This window comes from Diadema setosum, chromosome 16 (genome assembly GCF_964275005.1).
Source record: "Diadema setosum chromosome 16, eeDiaSeto1, whole genome shotgun sequence".
Taxonomy (NCBI): domain Eukaryota; kingdom Metazoa; phylum Echinodermata; class Echinoidea; order Diadematoida; family Diadematidae; genus Diadema; species Diadema setosum.
In genome coordinates, this window is record NC_092700.1 from 35,616,101 (window position 1) to 35,636,732 (window position 20,632).

The window sequence follows — 20,632 nt, forward strand, 5'->3', positions numbered from 1 at the left end:
AAAAAATACTCTAAATTAGTACGAGCGAGTGAGCCGAAATTTGTATATTTCTGCGTCATCATTACGGTTTTTTCTTATCTTTTTTGATTTTTTTTTTTGCGCCCCCCTCCCCCGTATGTTCGAAACCGTTGGCGTCCTCTTTTGATCCAATCGCCGATCGCTTCAGAACGAATGAAATATTGCAGTCGCTGCTCCGTGTAACATTTTTCCTGCTAAATATAAAATGACATGAGTGTACACAATAGAAATTATCATTTTGTCCGTTTCGTCACGTTTTGTTGTTACATGGTGTATCTTCTTCTCTTTTTTTTTTTCATACAAATTTTGGCGAGCGAGCGTAGCGAGCGAGCCGAAAATGTTTGTATTTCAGCTTACAAATCATGAAACTCTTGTCATTTTTTGCTTATTAAATCTTACAATTCTAATCAAGATATAGTGACGGTCTTAATAGATAACGATTTATACCAACAAACTGAGGACTTGAAAAAATACTCTAAATTAATACGAGCGAGTGAGCCGAAATTTGTATATTTTCGCGTCATCATTACGTTTTGTTCTTATCTTGCTTGATTTGTTTTGTTTTTTTGCGCCCCCCCCCCCCAACCATGTTCGAAACCGTTGACGCCCTCTTTTGATCCAATTGGCGATCGTTTCAGAACGAATGAAATTGCAGCCGCTGCTCCGTGAAACATTTTGCCTGCTAAATACAAAATGACATGTGTGAACACAATAGACACTGTCATTTTGTGATCATCATGTTTTGTTCTTACCTTCTTTTTTGTATAAATTTTGGCGAGCGAGCGCAGCGAGCGAGCCGAAAATTTTTGTATTTCAGCTCACAGAACATGGAATTTTTGTGTGAACACAATAAACACTGTCATTTTGTCCGCGTCATCATCATGTTTGTTTTTTATCTTGTTTGATTTGGTTTTATGCCCCCCCCCCCCCCCACCATTCCCCCTCCCCCTTCCGGGCGAGTTTTTTTTTTTTCTTCTTCTTCTTCTTTTTCTTCTTCTTTTCTTTTTTTTTTCTTCTTCTTCGTTTTTTTTTCTTCTTCTTCTTCGTTTTTTTTTTTCGTTTTTTTTGCGCCCCCAAGGAGTGGCGCCCGGGGCACGTGCCCCCCTTGCCCCCCCCCCCCCCCTAGATACGCCACTGATGCCGATTGAGTGAAAGTAACAATTATAGCAGAACACATCAGTCAAAGTTTGAGAAAAATGAGAAGATTGATTCAAAGGTTGATGGATTTTTTAAGTTTTAGTGCCGTCATCGCGCGATCGCTGGATAAGGATCCAAATTACTACAGTTAATGACGTCATTCTTCACAATAAAAGAAAATATTTAAAAAATCAACATCATATTCAATATTCTAGCATACTGAAAGAGCATTTGACTTACTTTTTGAGAAAAAAGGGAATAATATAACTCTTAACATGTCAGTAACAAGTCCATAAAATGTTTCTTTTAATAAAAAAAAGTGAAATTTGGTGCAATTCTCCTTATATTTCCTTTATAATGTTGTCCAATATAGATATGACATCATGAAGTGTTTAGTAATTCTAATACAGGTGTGACGACGCCGAAACTTTAAAAGTTGATAACTTTTCAATCCTTGGACCAATTTTCCTCAAACTTTCACTGATGTATTCAGCTAATATTGCTGTTTACACTCAATGTATATTTATATTTGGACTTTGGTTCCCTTTAAGGATAATTACCCGAAAAGATGAGATGATGAAAGGACCTGTAGGATACTTAGTACTACTAGTAACTACTATAAGTAGTAGTAATAGTAATTGTATATAGCAGTACAGCAAGTAGTCAGTAAAATCATGGAGGTGGAACTTAAATTGCGTCCCTGGTAAAATTAAGTAGTATTGGTAGTATTTAGTATAGAAACAGTAGTAGAACAGAAGAAGAAAACGAAAAGAAGAAAGGAGAAGAAGAAGAAGAAGAAGAAGAAGAAGAAGAAGAAGATGATGATGATGATGATGATGATGATGATGATGATGAAATGGCGGAGGCAGAGGTTGAAGAAGGGTATTATATTTCTGGCTTTTATTCAAAGAAAGCTTTAACTAAGTTTTTTTTTTTCTTTGAGAATTAAGTCATAAAATTAACATGCTTATCATCATGACTCTTTAGTCAGTGTCATTAGTGACAAAAAAGGGGAAATTCATTGTATTTTGTAAATTTCCATGATTATGCCCAATTTGTAATGACCAAGGCGACCATTAATTCCGCCCAGTCGGTCTCTAATACTAATACGTCGATAATCAAGGTACGCGGCATCCTCTCGAGACACCCTTTCCTGCTGGTGCATAACACCGTCCCCTCCCACTGATCCATCCACTTAGCCCCCTGCTTGACGCCATCGCTCCGCCGGGCGGTGCCTGGGCTCCTATGCGAAATAGCATTACCAGTATCACACACACAGTACACTAGCTCCAGAAAGTGTAGCTGCTGCAGCGCCACGCAATTGCTGTGTGTGCACAGTGGATGGTGGTGGTGTGTGTGGTGGTGTTCCTACGGAAGAGCCACTTGTCTTGACAACAAACGAGACCAATTAGTACACAGGACCCAACGCGACCATACATTCGTGAGTAATGACACTTATTTCGTGTGTTCATGTTATCTCTTAAGCCAATTTAAGCAAAGTTTACGACTGCTTTTCTTTGTATTTATACCTGCATTGTTTTTTTGATAGCAAAAAATTCACCAAATGTTGGTATTTTGTACTTTATTTGCAGAGTCGCTGCATCGCCGCCACTGACCAACTCAGCAACTGAACCTGGTTGCAGCTATTCCCTGATCAAACGTAGGAGACTGCATAGCGTACACATTGACTATGGAAGGGCGTTGGTGTTGCGGGAGCGTTGGGCGAGTGTTGTTACAGCTGGCGCTGGCTGTAGCTCTCTGTGGTTTGGTACATTGCTCGTTGTCAAGTAAGCAGAACGGAATTATTCATTCAACTTGCATCTATTATCACGATTATTTAAGATGGTACACTGATGCTAAATGGTCGATTCTGTCGTGTAAACAAAAGCATTGTCATTTACACAATTACCACCACCAACTCACTGCGTAAGAAATTCTCATTCATTCATAAGAATAACATTGTTAGGTAGCTGCCTGGCTTACCCACATTAGTCATTACTTTTCATGTACGACACTTGTACTCACTACCACCCCACCCATCAAGCCAAAGTCAAGGCCAGCGATAGGGGTGGGTATCACTATCGATTCAGTGATCATGTCCTGCAGCAGTGAATACACAAATATCGCTGACACACATTCACAATCACATCCATAAAAAATGCCAGGCTACATGTGATGACATAAATGGTATCCCCGGATTCCAAATAAAAATCGGCTATCTCGTTGAATTATCTATTTTCTTAAAAAGGTTGTTTACTGGGTTGCCAAGAAGTGGAAATTATTCTGGTGCTGGAGCTACTGTAGCGTGTGCTAGCCACTGCACTGCACTGCACTGCACTGCACTGAAGCACACGCTATTGCTAGCACAGCGTTCCACACATAGTGTAAATTAACATGCAGTGGCATGGGAATGACTATGTACACGCACACAGTGCATGCATTTCTCTGCGGCTGTCTTCAAGTGGATGTGAGGTGGCGCTACACAACGTGGTACCCCGGGGTAACGCGTGACGCATCATGTGCACATCATACAATGTACATGTGTATTATTATACCTGTCAACAGTACAATGTGACGATATACACCTGAGGTGGAGTGTCTATACTGAACTGAACAGGAAGAAGAAAAAGAAGAAGAAGAAGAAGAGATAGCCGATGTCTATACAGTATTCATCGCATAATCGGGCATCTGATAATCGGGAACCTCGCTTAAATGACATACGCTTCCCAGAAACATTTCCAATGCACGTTATTTTCACTGGATAATCGGGCGGGGACCTCTGATAAACGGGACAATTTTTCTTCAAGCAATCTTTGATTTTGTTGATATTTCACACAAAAAATCCACCAAAATACCACAACAACATTTCAAAGATTCCCTATCAGTTGTCGTTTACATCAAACTTACAAAGCAAGCTTTGGACTGGTGTGTTTTGACCTCCGTCCATCCAGTACACGTACATTTCAGCTCGCTGCCCGCTACATATTGACAACACGTGTACAGTGCAGTGATCGCGGCATCCAAGTAGACAATCAAGCCGTGATGATTGAATGATTGAAGGACTTTTCATTGACGTTCCCACATCAGTTCTGGGTAATCATTTCCCATGGTTGTGGATATGTATTTATACGGAACGCCCTACGTGTCCAAGAATTCTACGAATGTTAAAGAAAGTGCTAGCTTTTAATCCACATATTTTGTGTTCGAAGAGAGGTGACAGAAGAAGAACCCGGTTGCGATGACTCTACATCATTGCGAGAATGCAGGGAGAGCTAGAGGGTCGCGCCGAGGGGTAGCATGGTTGTGTGTTCATGTACATGTACAGTACGTCAGTATGCATGTGTGTGTGTGTGTGTGTGCACTACATGTACATGTCGCATGCCGTATAGTGTATGGTGAATGCTCATCGCGAAATCGGGCACCCCGCTTAAAGGGGCCGTGTTTGCTACTCCCAACCTGTCCCGATTATGCGATGAATACTGTAATGATATATGTGTCTGATGCAGTCTAATGTAAATTTTGAAGGAACAGTGTTGCAGGTATGCATGATTTTCTGTTTTACAGTGCAGTGTAATCAACATCAACAATGCACTATTTTTAGTGTTTTGTTGTGTTTTGTTTTTTGTAAATGTGTATAGTGGTATGTTTATTCCTAGGCATGCCCATGCTGTGCTTTTTGTTATCATGAATTTAGGCTTTGAATTGGATTTAAAGGGAACACAAACCCAAAGAGCAATGTGGATTGAGTAAAAGCAGTAACATTAGTAGAACCCATCAGTGAAAGTTTGAGGAAAATCGGACAATCGATGCAAAAGTTATGAATTTTTAAAGTTTTGGTGTTGGAACCGCTGGATGAGGAGACTACTAGAGGTTATGACGTATGAGAGGACCACGATATAAAGAAAATATAAAAGGAATTCCACAAAAATTCACTTTTCTAGCAAAATGAAAGAGTTGTTGACTAACCGCTTTCAGAAAGCAGGGGGAATAAGTGCTACCCCTAACATATGTCAGTATCAAGTTGATGGAATGTGTAATTTTCATGAAAAATGAATTTTTATTGAATTCCCTTTTTATTTTCTTTATATTGTAGTCCACTCATACGTCATAACCTCTAGTAGTCTCCTTACCCAGCAGTTGCAACACCAAAACTTTAAAAATTCATAACTTTTGCATCGATTGCCCGATTTTCCTCAAACTTTCACTGATGTGTTCTACTAATATTACTGCTTTCACTCAATCGACATTGCTCTTTGGGTTTACTTTCCCTTTAAAACTTTGCCTACAAGTTTAACAAGTTTAAAGACTGTCATAATCAAAACAGTTGGACCATCAAATACATATCCTCTATACACGTGTACACCTGAACGGTGTCAAATGTGCTTGTTGCACAATACGGAGCATACAACTACATTTGTCTACACTGTATATTTTGTGCATGATATATTCTTGTATGTATTTCTTGCATTTAAGGCACCCATACTCCATTTGGTTTAAATAACTTTTTATCTAATTGAGGTAAATGTAGTGGTTTATCAAGAAGAGTTCAAATTTTGTTATTGATTTGTTATTAAAGGGGATGGCTAGTAACTGATCAGTGGGAGTCCTGGGGGATGATTGTTCCAATCCTTGTGGGATTCATTATGATGACATAAATGGTATCCCGGGGTACCAAATTAAAAAAACAGCCATTTTGTTTAATTATTTATTTTTTTAAAAAGGTTGTACCCTAGGTGCCAAAAAGAGGAAATTATTTTGGTGCTGGAGCTAGCGCGCGCTAGCCACTGTACTGCACTGCACTGAAGCACACGCTAGTGGTACATGTACATGTAGCACAGTGTGCCATGCACGCATAGTATAACATGCAGTGGCATGGAAATGACTATGTACACGCACACACAGTGCATGCATTTTTCTCTGGCTGTCCTCGAGTGGACGTGAGGTGGCGCTACACAACGCGGTACCCCGGGGTAACGCGTGATGCATCATATATCTATTGTTGTGTGAAAATTATTTGCTTCAGAATGGTCTCATATTCAAGTAATGTGCAGTTTAATAGCCCCGTCACTGTACAGGCATGCTAACATAGAAACATTGAACTGCACATTACTTGAATATGAGACCATTCTGAAGCAAACAATTTTCACACAACAATAGATACATAATATACTCTTAAATGAATCCCACAAGGATTGGAACAATCATCCCCCAGTATTCCCACTGATTCCCACTGATCAGTTACTAGCCATCCCCTTTAAGTTTTGTAGCTGCGCTGTTTTAATACAATGAAACAGTGCAGGATGCCCACTGTACATTTTATAATAAGCCAGTTCGGGGTTAGCTCATGGGCACATCGGTACAAATGACCTTTCTTCTTTCTCAGTTGATTAGGCACTCCACGAGTTTTCAAGCGAGAGAAGGTATTTCAGCTTACCCGACGTAACAATTTATGGAATTCATCAAAGTTCAAACAAAGAATGAACTTGCGTAGACCAGGTGACCAGAATGATCCATCAATTAGCACTTTGGAAAGCATCCATTTCATTATTTTACATTGAATGTATGAACGATCTTTTTCTATTGATATTGTCAAATACCACTTTTGCTGTCAGGTGGATGTGCTGGCAAGCACCACTCATAATGATCACTTGAATAATCATTACATCACAGATGCTTATCTCAGTGAATAAAAAACCAATATGCTCTGCCGGTACAGATGACCTTTTTCTGCTCATGCTCAAAGTGGAACCCCGAACTGGCTTATTGTGAACAGTCTTGCATTCGATATTTTGTGTAAATATGCTCAAAGATTGAAACCTCTCACCTTTTCCCCTTGATTGACTCAAATAATGGAAAAACAAAACACTTGATTTGCAGGTGAAATCATGGAAAACCAGGAAGTGGTCAGATTTGATGAAATCTACTCACTCGACGATGTAAGTATGATATGACATACTTTAATAGTATGAATAATATGTGACCCGCCACAACAAAAGGATCCTAAAGTCGCTGGCAGCTGAGCCGAGAAAATCATGTTTAAAGTGAGATCATCAAAATCGGTCAAAGCAATCGGATTTCTGTTTTTGCATGATTTTGTAGTCTAGTGTATCGTTTATCATCTGCCAAAATTTCGAAGCTAAATGATCAAAGGAAAGGCAAGAAATTAGCATTTTTCTGGGCCATGATTTTCCAACTTTCAACGGAACAGAAATGTGTCCAAAGATTTGAATTTAGCGCCGCAGCTAGACTCTGCCCCTAGCAACGAAGGAATGATCTCATTGGTTAGCGCGTGGCATCCTGGTTACTGATTGGTCATGTACAGACCGCTGGCGCTAAGCTTGAATGAACATTGCGGAGGTTGCTAGGAGCATGTATGATACATTTTTTTATTGTCAAGAGTCTTGCCTCCGCTTGACTAAGCGTCGGAAGGCGGTTTTCACGAAACTCTGATTTCTTTAATCACTCGACATGTGGTACTATCGGCAACCGAATACTTATATGAGTCATGTTGTGAAATTAAAGTGGAAGATTAAGGGAATAAAGTCATGTCATTTTCACAAAATTGTCCTCCCCCGAGTTTAAGATCCTTTTGTTGTAGTGGGTCACTGGTATGTAAGTACCCAGGTATGTGCTAAACATGCTGTTTTTGTCCGCCTTATCTTGGTGCTTGAACATGTAGTGCTGTGTGGCATAGAATTGAATCTTTTGAAGTACAGGAAAGATGTACATTGTAGTTGTACCAAGAATCAAATTAGATATAATTAATTTGATGATATGGAATTCATCCATGAGGATGCTTCTTTGTCCACAGTTTTTACTGGACATACAGTAAGTCCATTTAATCAGTTTATAAGATGAACAAGTACAGTATGTAGCCTTTACTGGATAATGAATACAATATCAAAGGAAATTGGCTCAGTGTTGATTTAAGTGTTGGTAGTACCTATGGTTTTTACACACGAACAAAAACAAAAACACTGAAAATATTTCTGAATGTACATACAACATGCATATATTCAACTACTTTTCCTCCTTTTAGTCTAAACAGATGAATCGGTTCTTTAAAGTGATTAATTTGATACGCTTCTCCTTTCCTCATTAGCTGTTCCTTCTTGTTTAATACCGCACTCATCAGTCAATGAATGATGAATGATACCTGTTTTCCTTCATAAGCTATGATGCATTGATGGCCTTGTCTTTTCAGATAATGGACAGGTTTTTTTTTTTTTGTGTGTGTTTTTCTTGATAGTGGAACTCTACCAGTGCATTTGTTACAGAGGTGACGAGCCTTGTTAACAATTATTGCAACAACATGGCCAACTATGATGACTGTCAGATTGATGCTTATTTCGGCAACAGGTAATTACAGCCGTTTCCTCTTTTCTCTTGGAGAGTGATAGTTCTTTCTCATTCCGACAGTATGGTTCTCAATCACGAATTCAGCCAACCACAAGATTGTCTTACAATTCCCAATTCGCAAATTTTACTATATTCATGAAACAGATTATAAATACACCAGCTTAATTTGAATCATGGTTGTAACTTGTAATCTCCTCACATTGGGGTCTACAAATTTATGCGCCCCAGCCGGATGCTGCAAATCCATATTTATGGGACTTGTCCACTTTTGCAGGGCAACAGAAAACCTGTTGGGCAAGCAAAATGAATGAACACTTGCCTGTTAAAGAGTATAGGTCACAGTAGTTTGTCCAAATGTCCATATTCATATGGGCAGTTGGATATTGTACATTTTGTATATTTGACCCTGCTTGATGCTACATGTGAAATATCATGTATCATAAGTCGTCACAGTTAGTAAAATTCTGCTACTAGTTGTACAATATTCCTGTTTCTCAGGTCAAGGGATCTTTATGTATTCTAAGGCTGCCATTTATACTTTGATTGCCTTTTAATACACACATGACATAATCCATGACTACATTTATGTAAGTTGTGTAGATTTCTATGTGGAAATGTACAATAATATATTTGAGGAGTGAAAACATCTGAAGTCATATGTGTGATATATATTTTAATAGTTGTTTCATTCATTTGTACAGTTTACCTTTTGACTTTGAACGTAAATTTTTGTATTCAGGAGTATATATACATGTACATGGTATGTAACATTTGTATTTATATACCTCATAAGTGAGATTCGTATCTCTGATTGGTCAAAAGTATTCACGTGACAAGGTGTAGTCCCGTCTATCTTGCCTTAGGGTTTTCATGTGAGTGATAGAAAGGCAAAACCCTCGTGATAGTAAGTCAAAACTCTCGTGATAGAATTTGTAAACCCTCCGCGACTTTTGTACACATAACAAGTACACTAGACTTCGCGCATGGTGTCCGCATCCGCCCTCCAAGGACGTTCACTACGCGCATTGTACAACACATGCACAATCATCCCACTGGCGCACAGCAGGCATGTTTCAACATGGCATGGTTATCGAGCGCTCCTCCGTACAGTTGAATCAAAGATCGTAAACTTTGTCTTTAGGATTTCTTCGGATCCCGAAGTAGAGACAAATCTCATCATGTTGGAAATATCGAAATATCGAAAACACGAGCGATGGGAAACTGGATGCATATGTAATCTTCTGCCAAGATTTTATGCAGGAGCTCGCCGTAGGCTGGCCGTATGACTAGAACACTAACCGTGAGTACCATGCGTACTGGGTAGTCTACGAAATGCACGAAAACCATGCAAGCGAGCGCTGTGGCCTGATTTTAGGGCTAGGCCTAAACATTTAGAATTTACTTCGTATTTACCTAGCCCTAACGTTAGATCTTGATGAGGTATATAAAACAAATATTAACTGCTCTGTATTCGGATGGTGGTGGAAATTATCACTCCCTCGGCGCTTTTCATACCGACCCTTCCATCACCCCTCGGCTAACGCCTCGGGGTGATAGAAGTGTCGGTATGAAAAGCACCTCGGGAATGATAATTTCCGCCATCATCCTCATGAGCAGTCAATATTTGTATTTAAAGCACAACCAAGACTAGTGTGAGACATGCTTGGATACATAAGATCAACGTATTTCAAGGAAATGTGGAAACTGTGAGTCAGTGTGAAATGCATTCAGAAGAAACTTTGAAAAAAAAGTAACAAAAAAAGGGGGGAGTACTACTTCTGTTGTTGATACAAAATGTATACTATAGATATTGAAAAGGAAAATAGCAACAAGATGACTTGAAACAAAAGCAAATATCAGTGTGTAGGGCATGTGATGTGCCAGCTCAGTGCTTCTGTCAAAACCATCAAAGCATATCCTCAAACATCCTGTGAAAATGCTGACATTTGGTTAGGCGATGACCCGTTGAGTCAGATTCTGCTTCTTAGGCTGTAATAATCAGAGTATTGACTATTGAGGAAATTTATTGTATCTTTATGCTGATAGTGTGATTTCTTTTTTTTTTTTTTTTTTTGTCTGGTGCAATTCAATACTCCCCTGCATTGTACACAAACACACACTACACCTACACTGTACAAGTATACACTGTACACCCACACTGTAAACAAATACTCATACTACAACACTCCACATATTTTGCATAGTTTTTCATTCTCTGACATGTGCTGTGGATTGAATGGGGTGCTCTTTTAATCTAGACAGTGTTCAAACATTTAGTTTTAAAGACAATATCCTTGCAAATGTTTAATTCAACAATTACATGTGTCTTAGTAATTACGGTTTGTATGGTAAGGAGAGGCATTTTGTGGTATATAATAATTGGTTATTTTTCATCAGCTACATGTATACCTGGATGCAGCTTTTTTTTTTTCTTTAGTTACATTTTTGGACTCTATACTTGCAAAACATGTGTAAGATGCACAGAATTGTGGTGAAATTTAATCATAATTTGTTGATGAAACGTGGCAGCTGCAAACTGTAAGGAAACATTGAATTCCATGCTTGTATTAGCAAGCAACAACAGGACTGACAAATTTTAAGTGCCTTGCCTAAGGACACAACCACCGCTACCAGGGGATTTGAATCAGAGACCTTATGATTGATAGCTTGTGGTCTTATCCACTCTGCCAGTAGCCCCTCATCCGTCAAATGTGGCTACTGTGGTGACACAGCATTTGCTCCTGTGACAATTGTTCAAGTCGTATTTTCTCCAAAAACTCAGGGTTAGGGTTGGAGTTGCATTAGGGTGTTAGGTATAGTTTGATGTGAGGATTAGGATTAGGGTTATGTTTGAGGATTAGGATTAGGGTTATGTTTGAGGATACAATTTATGTTTGGCTCATAGCATGTTGATATTTCATGGGAACAATATTGTTGTAGGAGCAAATGTCATGGAACCAGCTACTATAGTATGGCAGGTGCTTTAATATTGGTACAAGTCATTATAAACCTGTATTGGATAGATTATACATGTATCTGAAATGATGTTAATGTCCTACCTTGTTGGTGAATGGTCCCATGATGGTATTTTATTTGAATTCAAGTACAATGTACCATCCAGTGGTCCTTTTGATAAAGTTTATTTAAATATTTGCTTTTAAATTTGATAAATTGTAATTGTTTCTCTTTTTATGCTTTCGCTGTGTCTTTAACAACCTGGGAAAGTCAGGAGGTCGAGAAATTTTGTGTAGATTTTCAGGCATGTGCCTGATTCCACTGCATTTTAGGCCAATACTCCTTGGCCTGTAATTTCAGCAATAGAGAGCCATATCTTGAATGAAGAACCCTCCTTTACTGTTCAATGTCCCATGACGGTGTACTCTGCTGTACTTGTCCAGTGTTTGCCAAGGGGATGGAAGTAAACTCTTTTTAAGTTATACTACAGACCAGTGTGCCCTTCCCCAATCTGACCAATAGGCCTTGAATACCACTGGATTGAATTAACAAGGTATTTAATGCCCATAGAATTCTAAATAAAACTATTTTTTGTTTGTACTGTAGCAGTACCAACTTGGTGCAAAGTGTTCTTCTTCCACAAACCAGATCTCATCACACTGTTTTAATTCCAGTGATCAACAGTGGTTTTAAGATGCATAATCAAGTTTCTGTAAAATTTTATGTATCAGTCACAGCTCAACAATGATTGTACAACACAGTTTGTATCATGAATATATATGAAAACCATTGCTTACATACAGTACACACAGGCATCAGTACTGTATATGCCGAATATTTCGAAAGGTTTTTATTTTCGCGAATTTCGCGAGTTAGGTGCTATTCGCAAAATTAAAGACATGCGAAAATATTGACTCTGATCCTGATGTGAATGTAACGTACGCGTGTTCACTTCTCCATTCCAGTGCAGGACTCCACGATCGCAAATTTAACCACTCGCGAAATTGTCGGGAGTTCCCAATTGGCGAAATTTTAGACTCGCGAAATATATGGCGTATACAGTAGTCAACATTTCAAGTGCAGTGTTGTACATTGAACTTTCATGTCAATTTTTCCTGTGTTATTTGTGTTCAGAAGCAAAGTACAAAATTGTTGATGGTAGAGGCTACATGAGAGGAAGTCTAGAATAATTTCAAGCAGCCAGACAAAGTATGACCATGATGAGGAAAGCAGAAGGATGAGATGTGGAGAACAGTACTTATAGAACCTTCTTGGACTTGGATATGATTTTGCCCCACCCTACAGTACACCTTTAATACAATCTGTTTGCTTTGATGTATACACACGTACATTGTAATGTAGGCCCCACAGTGTACTTTAGTCTCAAAGGAGTAATACCCATGGATCTTTTAAGATTTCTTGGTGACATGAAATCTTCTAAAAATAATACTTGCAGCGACTACTGCTAGTATAGTGCAAATATGGTCTCTACTGTACAGTCAGTTGTCAACATTAGTCATAATGGATCAATTTGCTTTGATACAAATAGGAAGTAGACAGGCATTAACACCAAATAAATGACATGTGATGACATTGGCCTCTATTGAGGTCTGTTTGATTAGACTACACCACTCGTTTCCTATCAAATTATCTTTGTGAATAATGTGTGGAAGAAGAGTGGAGTATACCATATGGCTCTCTTGTACTGAAGCAACCATGTTTAGAAGGCACTCAAACTAAAATGCTGTGTGCTCGACCATGGAGAAGGATGGCACAGCATTGCCCGTGCACTTATGTAGCCAGAGCACTGAAGAGTATCAGGGGCTAATTACCTGAAAGCAAACCTCTGCTGGTTGAAGATGCACTCAATGTTTGTTTTTGAATTTATGTATTCATTTTTACTTTAGATTTATTAAAACACACACACACACACACACACACACAAACAGGGTAGGCACATTTAAGTCTGCTAACTGCTTACAATGGCACCCTGTATACACAGATAAAATTGCAGGTGGTATACATGATACATAAATGCAAAACAGTGGCATTCAACAAGAAGAAAAAATAAGATTTCTATACTTGTTTTCATCAAGGAGACAACAGAAATTGGAAAGGGGAGAGTGACTACAACCCGTAGATAGGAATATCTAAAGAGTTTGACAATGAAAAATGAAATATAAATATTGTTGGATTCATGGGGAAAAAATTAAGCATACAGATAAATCTTAGACAATTTGTTTTTAAAATCTTATATTCAGAGATGTAGTCAGTTTAATATTCTGTAGTTGGAAGTCTGTTGAAAAGAGGAAAAATGTTTGATATGATTATTGAAGGTGGCATTATTAGCTTGAGTACTGCTAATGCTCCAAATTTTTTGTGACATTTTTTTTTTCAGAAATTTCGCTAGTTAGGTGCTAAATAAATTTGAAAAATGTGAAAAAAATGTGAAATTTCAAAATGTCATTTCTTCCTTATTTCTTATCCAGTTTTTATCATTTTAGGAACATTCTTTAGGGGATTGTTTTCTCTCTCTTTTGGAGTTGATTTATGAAATATATTACCATATATATATATATATATTTTTTTTTTTGGGGGGGGGGGGGTGGGGGGATTTACTTTTTAAAGGATGCTGCTTGCACAATTCTGTGGTGTTAATGACCCTGAGGTCTTGTGGAGGTTTGCAGTCTCCCTCTGCTTCATGTTCAGATTCAAAACATTGCATTGATATACTGTATACGCCATATATTTCGCAAGTCTAAATTTTCGCGAATCGGGAATTCCCGACGATTTCGCGAGTGGTTAAATTCGCGATTGTGGAGTCCAGGGGGGCGTTTCATCAACGAGTTCGTCGGAGGATTTCACCGACAAATTTGCTATCAGCCAATCAGACGCAAGGATTTCAGTAGCTTTTAACAGTTGTCAGTGTATATCACCGACAAAAAGTTTCATGAAACGGTCCCCTGTACTGAATGCAGAAGTGTACACCCGTACGTCACAGTCACAATGGGATAAGAGTCAATATTTTTGTGTGTCTTTAATTTCGCGAAAAGCACCTAACTCGCAAAATTCGCGAAAATAAAACCCTCGCGAAATATTCGGCGTATACAGTACTGTGTCTGTTTTCTGATGAGAGCTTGTAGGTGATGGAGAGTACTCAACTTCAAAATGAATTTTGAGGAAGTGATATGACTGACATCTATCACAATGTTTGGCCTACGTAACAGGCTAGCTGTTTGTTGCAGATGCATTTTGCATTTTTAATTCCTTGTTCAAGGCGCTCTGAAGCCCCAAATAGTCTCTAGCCTTGTATTTAATGATGGTACAGTAAAGAAGACAAGCTAGTCTACCACCGTACACTTGTTGTATGTTTTGAATGCAGCTCATATACTGCGGCTGCCTTTGTGGAATGAATCGTTTAAAGGGGATGGCTACAAACTGATCAGTGGGAATCAGTGGGAATGCTTGGGGATGATTATTCCAATCCTTGTGGGATTCATTTAAGAGTTCATTATATATCTAATGTTGTGTGAAAATTATGTGCTTCAGAATGGTCTCATATTCAAGTAATGTGCAGTTTAATGTTTCCAGGTTAGCATGCCTGTACAGTGACGGGGCGATCGTTAACGGTCCAACTGCACATTACTTGAATATGAGACCATTCTGAAGCAAATAATTTTCACACAACAATAGATACAGAGTATAATGTACTTTTAATGAATCCCACAAGGACTGGAACAATCATCCCCCAGCATTCCCACTGATTCCCACTGATCAGTTACTAGCCATCCCTTTTAAGGTTCTTATTCTGGTATCATTAAACATGTTGCCAAATGACTGATAGAGCTACAATTGTACAATGCATTTTAAAATGGTTCAGAGTTTATCACCGCGTAAGGATATATGTATGTTCCACATATGCACTCAGAATGTGGGAATTTCACAATTTTGTGAGGCACAGGCTGAATACACACAGTGCACTCCCGTTACAAACGAACACGGTTATAACGAAATTTCGTTATAACGAAGTAAATCTTCTGGTCCCAAAATTATCACCATTAAAGTCTATGGTACAAAATTCGTTTATAACGAACACGGTTATAGCGAAATTTCCGTTATAACGAAGTCTTTTCCGAGCGCCACAGACAAAGAAAAACAAAAGAGATGTGCTCCGTTATAACGAAATGCAAACTGCTTTCGAAAATACGTAACGGAACAAGCATATAATAGCGTCTCTGCATGGGTGAAGGCTTCACACCACTGTGTGTTCGCTCCTTGTGTCACGCACAGTTTCTGAGGGGAACTTGCGTTTATTATTGTAATACAGTATACTGTTATCCCATCACATTTCACATAGCTTTTCAGTGTATGATGAGTATTCAGCAAACAGAATATTATATATATATGTGGTTTCCTTGTTTTCGTTACTGTATGTATTTGTTCGGTTATAACGAAATTTCGTTATAACGAAAGAAAACTGCCGGTCCCGAGCATTTCGTTATAACGGGAGTGCACTGTACATGTATACAATTTTAACTGTTTACTTTGCATTCAATCAGCTTTTCTCGATGTTCTTTCTTCTTCAACATCACACAGAGTTTATTCCAGTGAGAAATAAAGCTGTAGGCCTAAGTGAGTAATGTGGTCTGAGTGGTATTTTTAACAGCTACAAGTGTGTGCTCATCAGTCAACGCCCACTGCCACCCCACTACACGTATTCAAAGGAGTGTGTAGATTGATACAGACACTCTAGTGACTCCAGATGGTGTGTGTGTGTGCCATTAATTGTGTACATGTACCGGTACAACACGCTCAATCCAGCAGACATTACAAAATTCACACCTTGCTATTTCTCCCCCCCCCCCTTTCTTTTTTTATGGTACTAGTAAGCTTGTAATTTCCATCAACAGCACAATCATTTAAAAACACTTATTTGAATGATAGAATTATAGGGATTCAATTTGTAGTGGAAGTACATTGTGTAATTAAGATAATATGCTATCAGTAGGCTATGTAATGTTGACATTAACCCCAAATTTTGATCAGCCACACCCTGTGTGCATCATTCTGGTATATGATGTACTTTGTATCTGTGAGGGAGTGATTAAAGCCATACATACTCAAGATCTTACGCATAATGTACAATTTCTATTGTATTTAAGTGGTGCATTTTTTGTAGCTAGATAACCATTTTGGCCTCTGACTTCATTGTCAATAGCGATTGATACTACACCTGTACTAGGGAGTACAATCTGTACATTGTATATCATGCCTAAGGAGGAAAGAACATTTGTGTGGTCCATTCAGGCCCATTCTCATTGTTAAGAAATATTGTTGTATAAATACAGAGCGTATCAAAAAAAAGGTACCTGTAATCCAACTTTGGAGGGCGACTATTTCTTAATTGTCAGCTATGAAGAGCACTTAGTTGTGAGGAAAGGGGAACTCTTCTTCTTTCCATTGATACCTAATTACATGTATGTTGACAAACATCATGCTTGACTGAGCACATGAACTTTAAAGAGAACAATGACAAATTGCACTTTTTCCAAGTTTGTGTGTTATCGTGAAGGAGCAATGCATAGGGTACGTCTCACTGCATGGATGAGATCTGTCAATGAAAGTTGTCAAATAGGCTAGCCTGTGCAAATGCAGGTTTGTGTGTAGGATTTGTGTTTAGGTTTTCTCCTAACATTTTATGGTCCATAACCTTTAACATGGCCTTTTGTCCGCTTTACTTGGTCGCTCCCACAGAGGCCAACCCACACAGTCCATTTTTCTCTGGCAGGGCTCGACACTAACGGTGGCCCGGTGGCCCGGTGGCCCAGGGCCACCAAAGACGCACGTCGGGCCACCAAAAAAAGTTGGATGTTTGCCTTAAGTTTAGACATGGGTACCTGCATCACTTCAGAAATACTTAATATGTATTTTCTATGTTTAGTAGGACCATTTTAGTTTTTCCTGTTTTTTTCTTATTTTTTTCGGGCCACCAGATTTTACTTTTGGGCCACCAAAAAATAAAGATCAATGATTTTGGTGGCCCGTAAAGATGAATGATTTTGGTGGCCCGATCGGGCCACCAAAAATAAAAGTTAGTGTGGAGCCCTGTCTCTGGTCATATTTAACACATTGCTCCCAGTGACAAACCGTGTCTCTTGAATATGAAGAGAGTATAATGGTTATCGACAACGTGGCCATGTTGAAGGTTATGAACCATAAAACGTTAGAAGAAATGCTAAAACATGAATCTGCAGTCGTGCAGGCTGGCCTGATGATTTGACCACTTTCATTGACAGATCTCATCCATGCAGTGAGACATACATTGTTCCTTCGCAATTACATGCAAACTTGGAAAAAGTGCAATTTGTCATTGTTGTCTTAAAAGTTTTTGTGCTCAGTCATGCATGACGTTTGTCGACATAATTAGGTATCAATGGAAAGAGGAAGAGTTCCCCTTTCCTCACAACCAACATTGCGCTCTCCATAGCTGACAATTTTAAGATAGTAAGCCCTCCAAAGTTGGATTACCTTTTTTTTTTTGATGTACGCACTGTATTAACAAGTAATGTTGGAGCCTCCCAATCATACTGCAAATGAACAGATTGTGAAGTTATAAATATTGCTAGTTGTTGTTGTTGTTGTTGTTGTTGTTTTTTGCTAACTGTAAAAACACAAAAGAGTTGTATAAACCCACATTTCTCCGAAATACCTCAAATAAAATCATTCTGGTGGAATATATCATGTTCTGTCCTATTTGGGAAGGAATGCAAAAGGGACGGGCTATCTTTAATGCACCATGCATGTCAAATGCTGTGTCTCATCATGAAAGCTGTATGTCTCTAGATAGGAATATGGTGTGTCGTCATGCTTTACTGCATGTAGTCTGCATCCCAGACTCACATCTACAGAGAATACGACATCCTGCTAGGTTTGATCTATAAATTTGTGTGTATTTTTCCACAAAACACAAAACTATACATTGTTCATGCAGTAATCAGAGGAATTTGATAGAGAATGAATTATTCAATAAGTTGCAGCCACAGTAGCTGTAAATGAATGATCAAACAATGATTTTGGTACCAGTACACACAAATTTGTATCCATTCCTGTGAGGAGACATGCCATAAACTAAAAAATGATAGTAATAATGGTAATTTAAAAACAAAAAACAAAAAACAAAAAAAACCCAACAACTTCTGGGACCTTTGCATGGTCACAAACTCAATTACTTGATAGTGTAATTCTCCCAAAACCTGTTACTGGGTATACATTTGTACACCTCAGAGATGTTTAAAATGTCACACTCTTGTCAGTTCAATATCATAGTAGGGCCCTTCTATGTGCATTCAGGCTAATGAGAAATGATCGAATGTACAATTAGATGTACACAACATCCTGTTTGTTAATCATGTTGACTAAATGATTTATCAGTTGAGTGCGTGACGTATGTAATTTATGAAGTCTATTAGTCTTGGTGATGTACCGGTATCATGAAGTCTCGTAGTCTTCGTGGTGTATTATGAAGTCTAATCGTAATGGTGATGTATTATGAAGTGTACTAGTCTGGAAGTTTGTGATGTATTATAAAGTCTAATACCAGTAATAGCCCTTGTGCATCGAACTGTAGGGGAACAGGAATCTTCTAGAGGTGGAGTATAAAGGTGCAAATATTTAATAGTACGTGTCTTCCTCTTTCTGTTGTGACTGCTGTTGTGATTGGGAAATTGAAGGGTAATAAGAGGCTAGTTTCGACCCCTCAGGCTTTGGGGAACTTTGTTGCAGAAATTTCTTGTCATCGAATTGGTACCTTGTAATGTCACTGCTTATTTTTTTTTATTGGAAAAGGACCAAAGATGAAGCTGGTTATTTAAAGTTCAATAAATCTGCACATTCAGTGTAATTATAATGACATTCAAAGTGAGTTTGAACCAATTTGCCATTGTATCTACAGTCAAACCTGTTTGTTATAGAGCTACCACCCAAGGGAGACAAAATAGTGGCCAGGCCTTATAGACAGGTGGCTGCTATCGACAGGTTCTTTAACATGTTTTTTCTCTTGGAGGGAATTATTTTTAGTGGTCATACAATTGTATTATGGCAGGTGGTCGCTATAGACAGGTGGTCACTAAGACAGGTTTGACTGTACTTTGAGATTGTATTTTTAGCAATTAAGGAGCTTTTGACAATTCTGCCACTGAAGCAAACAATGATGTACACTTACGCTCTGAATGGCATTCGCGAAAGATATTTTTACTCCAACCTATACCTGGTTAAACCCTGATAATGAATAGTAAGAAAATTTATGGCCAAAATTTATGCTACATGAGACAACTGCAACTTGATGGATTCCAATGTTGGCATCCTGTTTTTATCAACCATAATGCAGCTTGTCACTACCAGTACACTGTATAAGTGTAGAGCAAATAATGAGTTATCCATTAATTGGTCTGACTTCTGGTTTTCATTGTAAAGTATTGGTAGCATTTATTACACAATATGCAGTACAAAATAAGATAAATAACTACAGTACGATGACAAGCCATGCCGTCTGTCACAAGTTTATAATGTCAAACATGAAGTAGTCTTCTATTTTGTATCATAAAGTTAAATAAGACTATATAGGGGGGGGGGGGGGGGGAATGCCTGAATCCTACAGCATGCAATTTATAGTAATTCGTGATATGGATGTTCTTGAATACTGTAAAACATGATATATTCGCGGCATGAATTTTCACGAATTGGAGCCGACGGCATTTTTTTTTGCGGCATGAAATTTTCGCTAACTGCCACTGGCATTCAATGCATATACAATCGTAATGTAGACAGAACTTTCGCGTGCATTTTAACGTTGTGAATCTTGGCGCTCACGAAATTCGCGAAATTAAAATGCACGCGAACATTCCTCGTATTACAGTATGTATTAGTAGTACAACATGTACATCTCTGAAGAACTTGTTGCCATATTTTTTTTTCTTTTTTGAGATTCAAATCAGTTTACTTCTTAAAAGCATTCCTTGCTTTTAATGTAGCACCTTGATTAAACTTAATTTTTTTATGTGCACAAGGTACACTTGTTATCTACATGTAGATGAATTGATGTAACTTGTCAAATGCCTTTCATCTCTCTCTCTTTCTCTCTCTCTTTCTCTCTCTCTCTGTTTCC

General features: G+C 38.4%; 1 protein-coding gene across 1 annotated transcript in view; it reads left to right on the forward strand.

Moving 5' to 3' along the window:
• Nucleotides 1-2,788: 2,788 nt before the first annotated feature.
• The window catches only part of LOC140239473 (uncharacterized), a 44,888-nt gene continuing 27,044 nt past the window's right edge, over nucleotides 2,789-20,632 (forward strand). Inside the window, exons 1-3 of the mRNA XM_072319308.1 lie at nucleotides 2,789-2,942; nucleotides 7,033-7,091; nucleotides 8,405-8,514. Of these exons, the coding sequence (XP_072175409.1) occupies nucleotides 2,846-2,942; nucleotides 7,033-7,091; nucleotides 8,405-8,514 (266 nt within the window). The 5' untranslated portion in view covers nucleotides 2,789-2,845. The remainder of the gene's footprint in view (nucleotides 2,943-7,032; nucleotides 7,092-8,404; nucleotides 8,515-20,632) is intronic.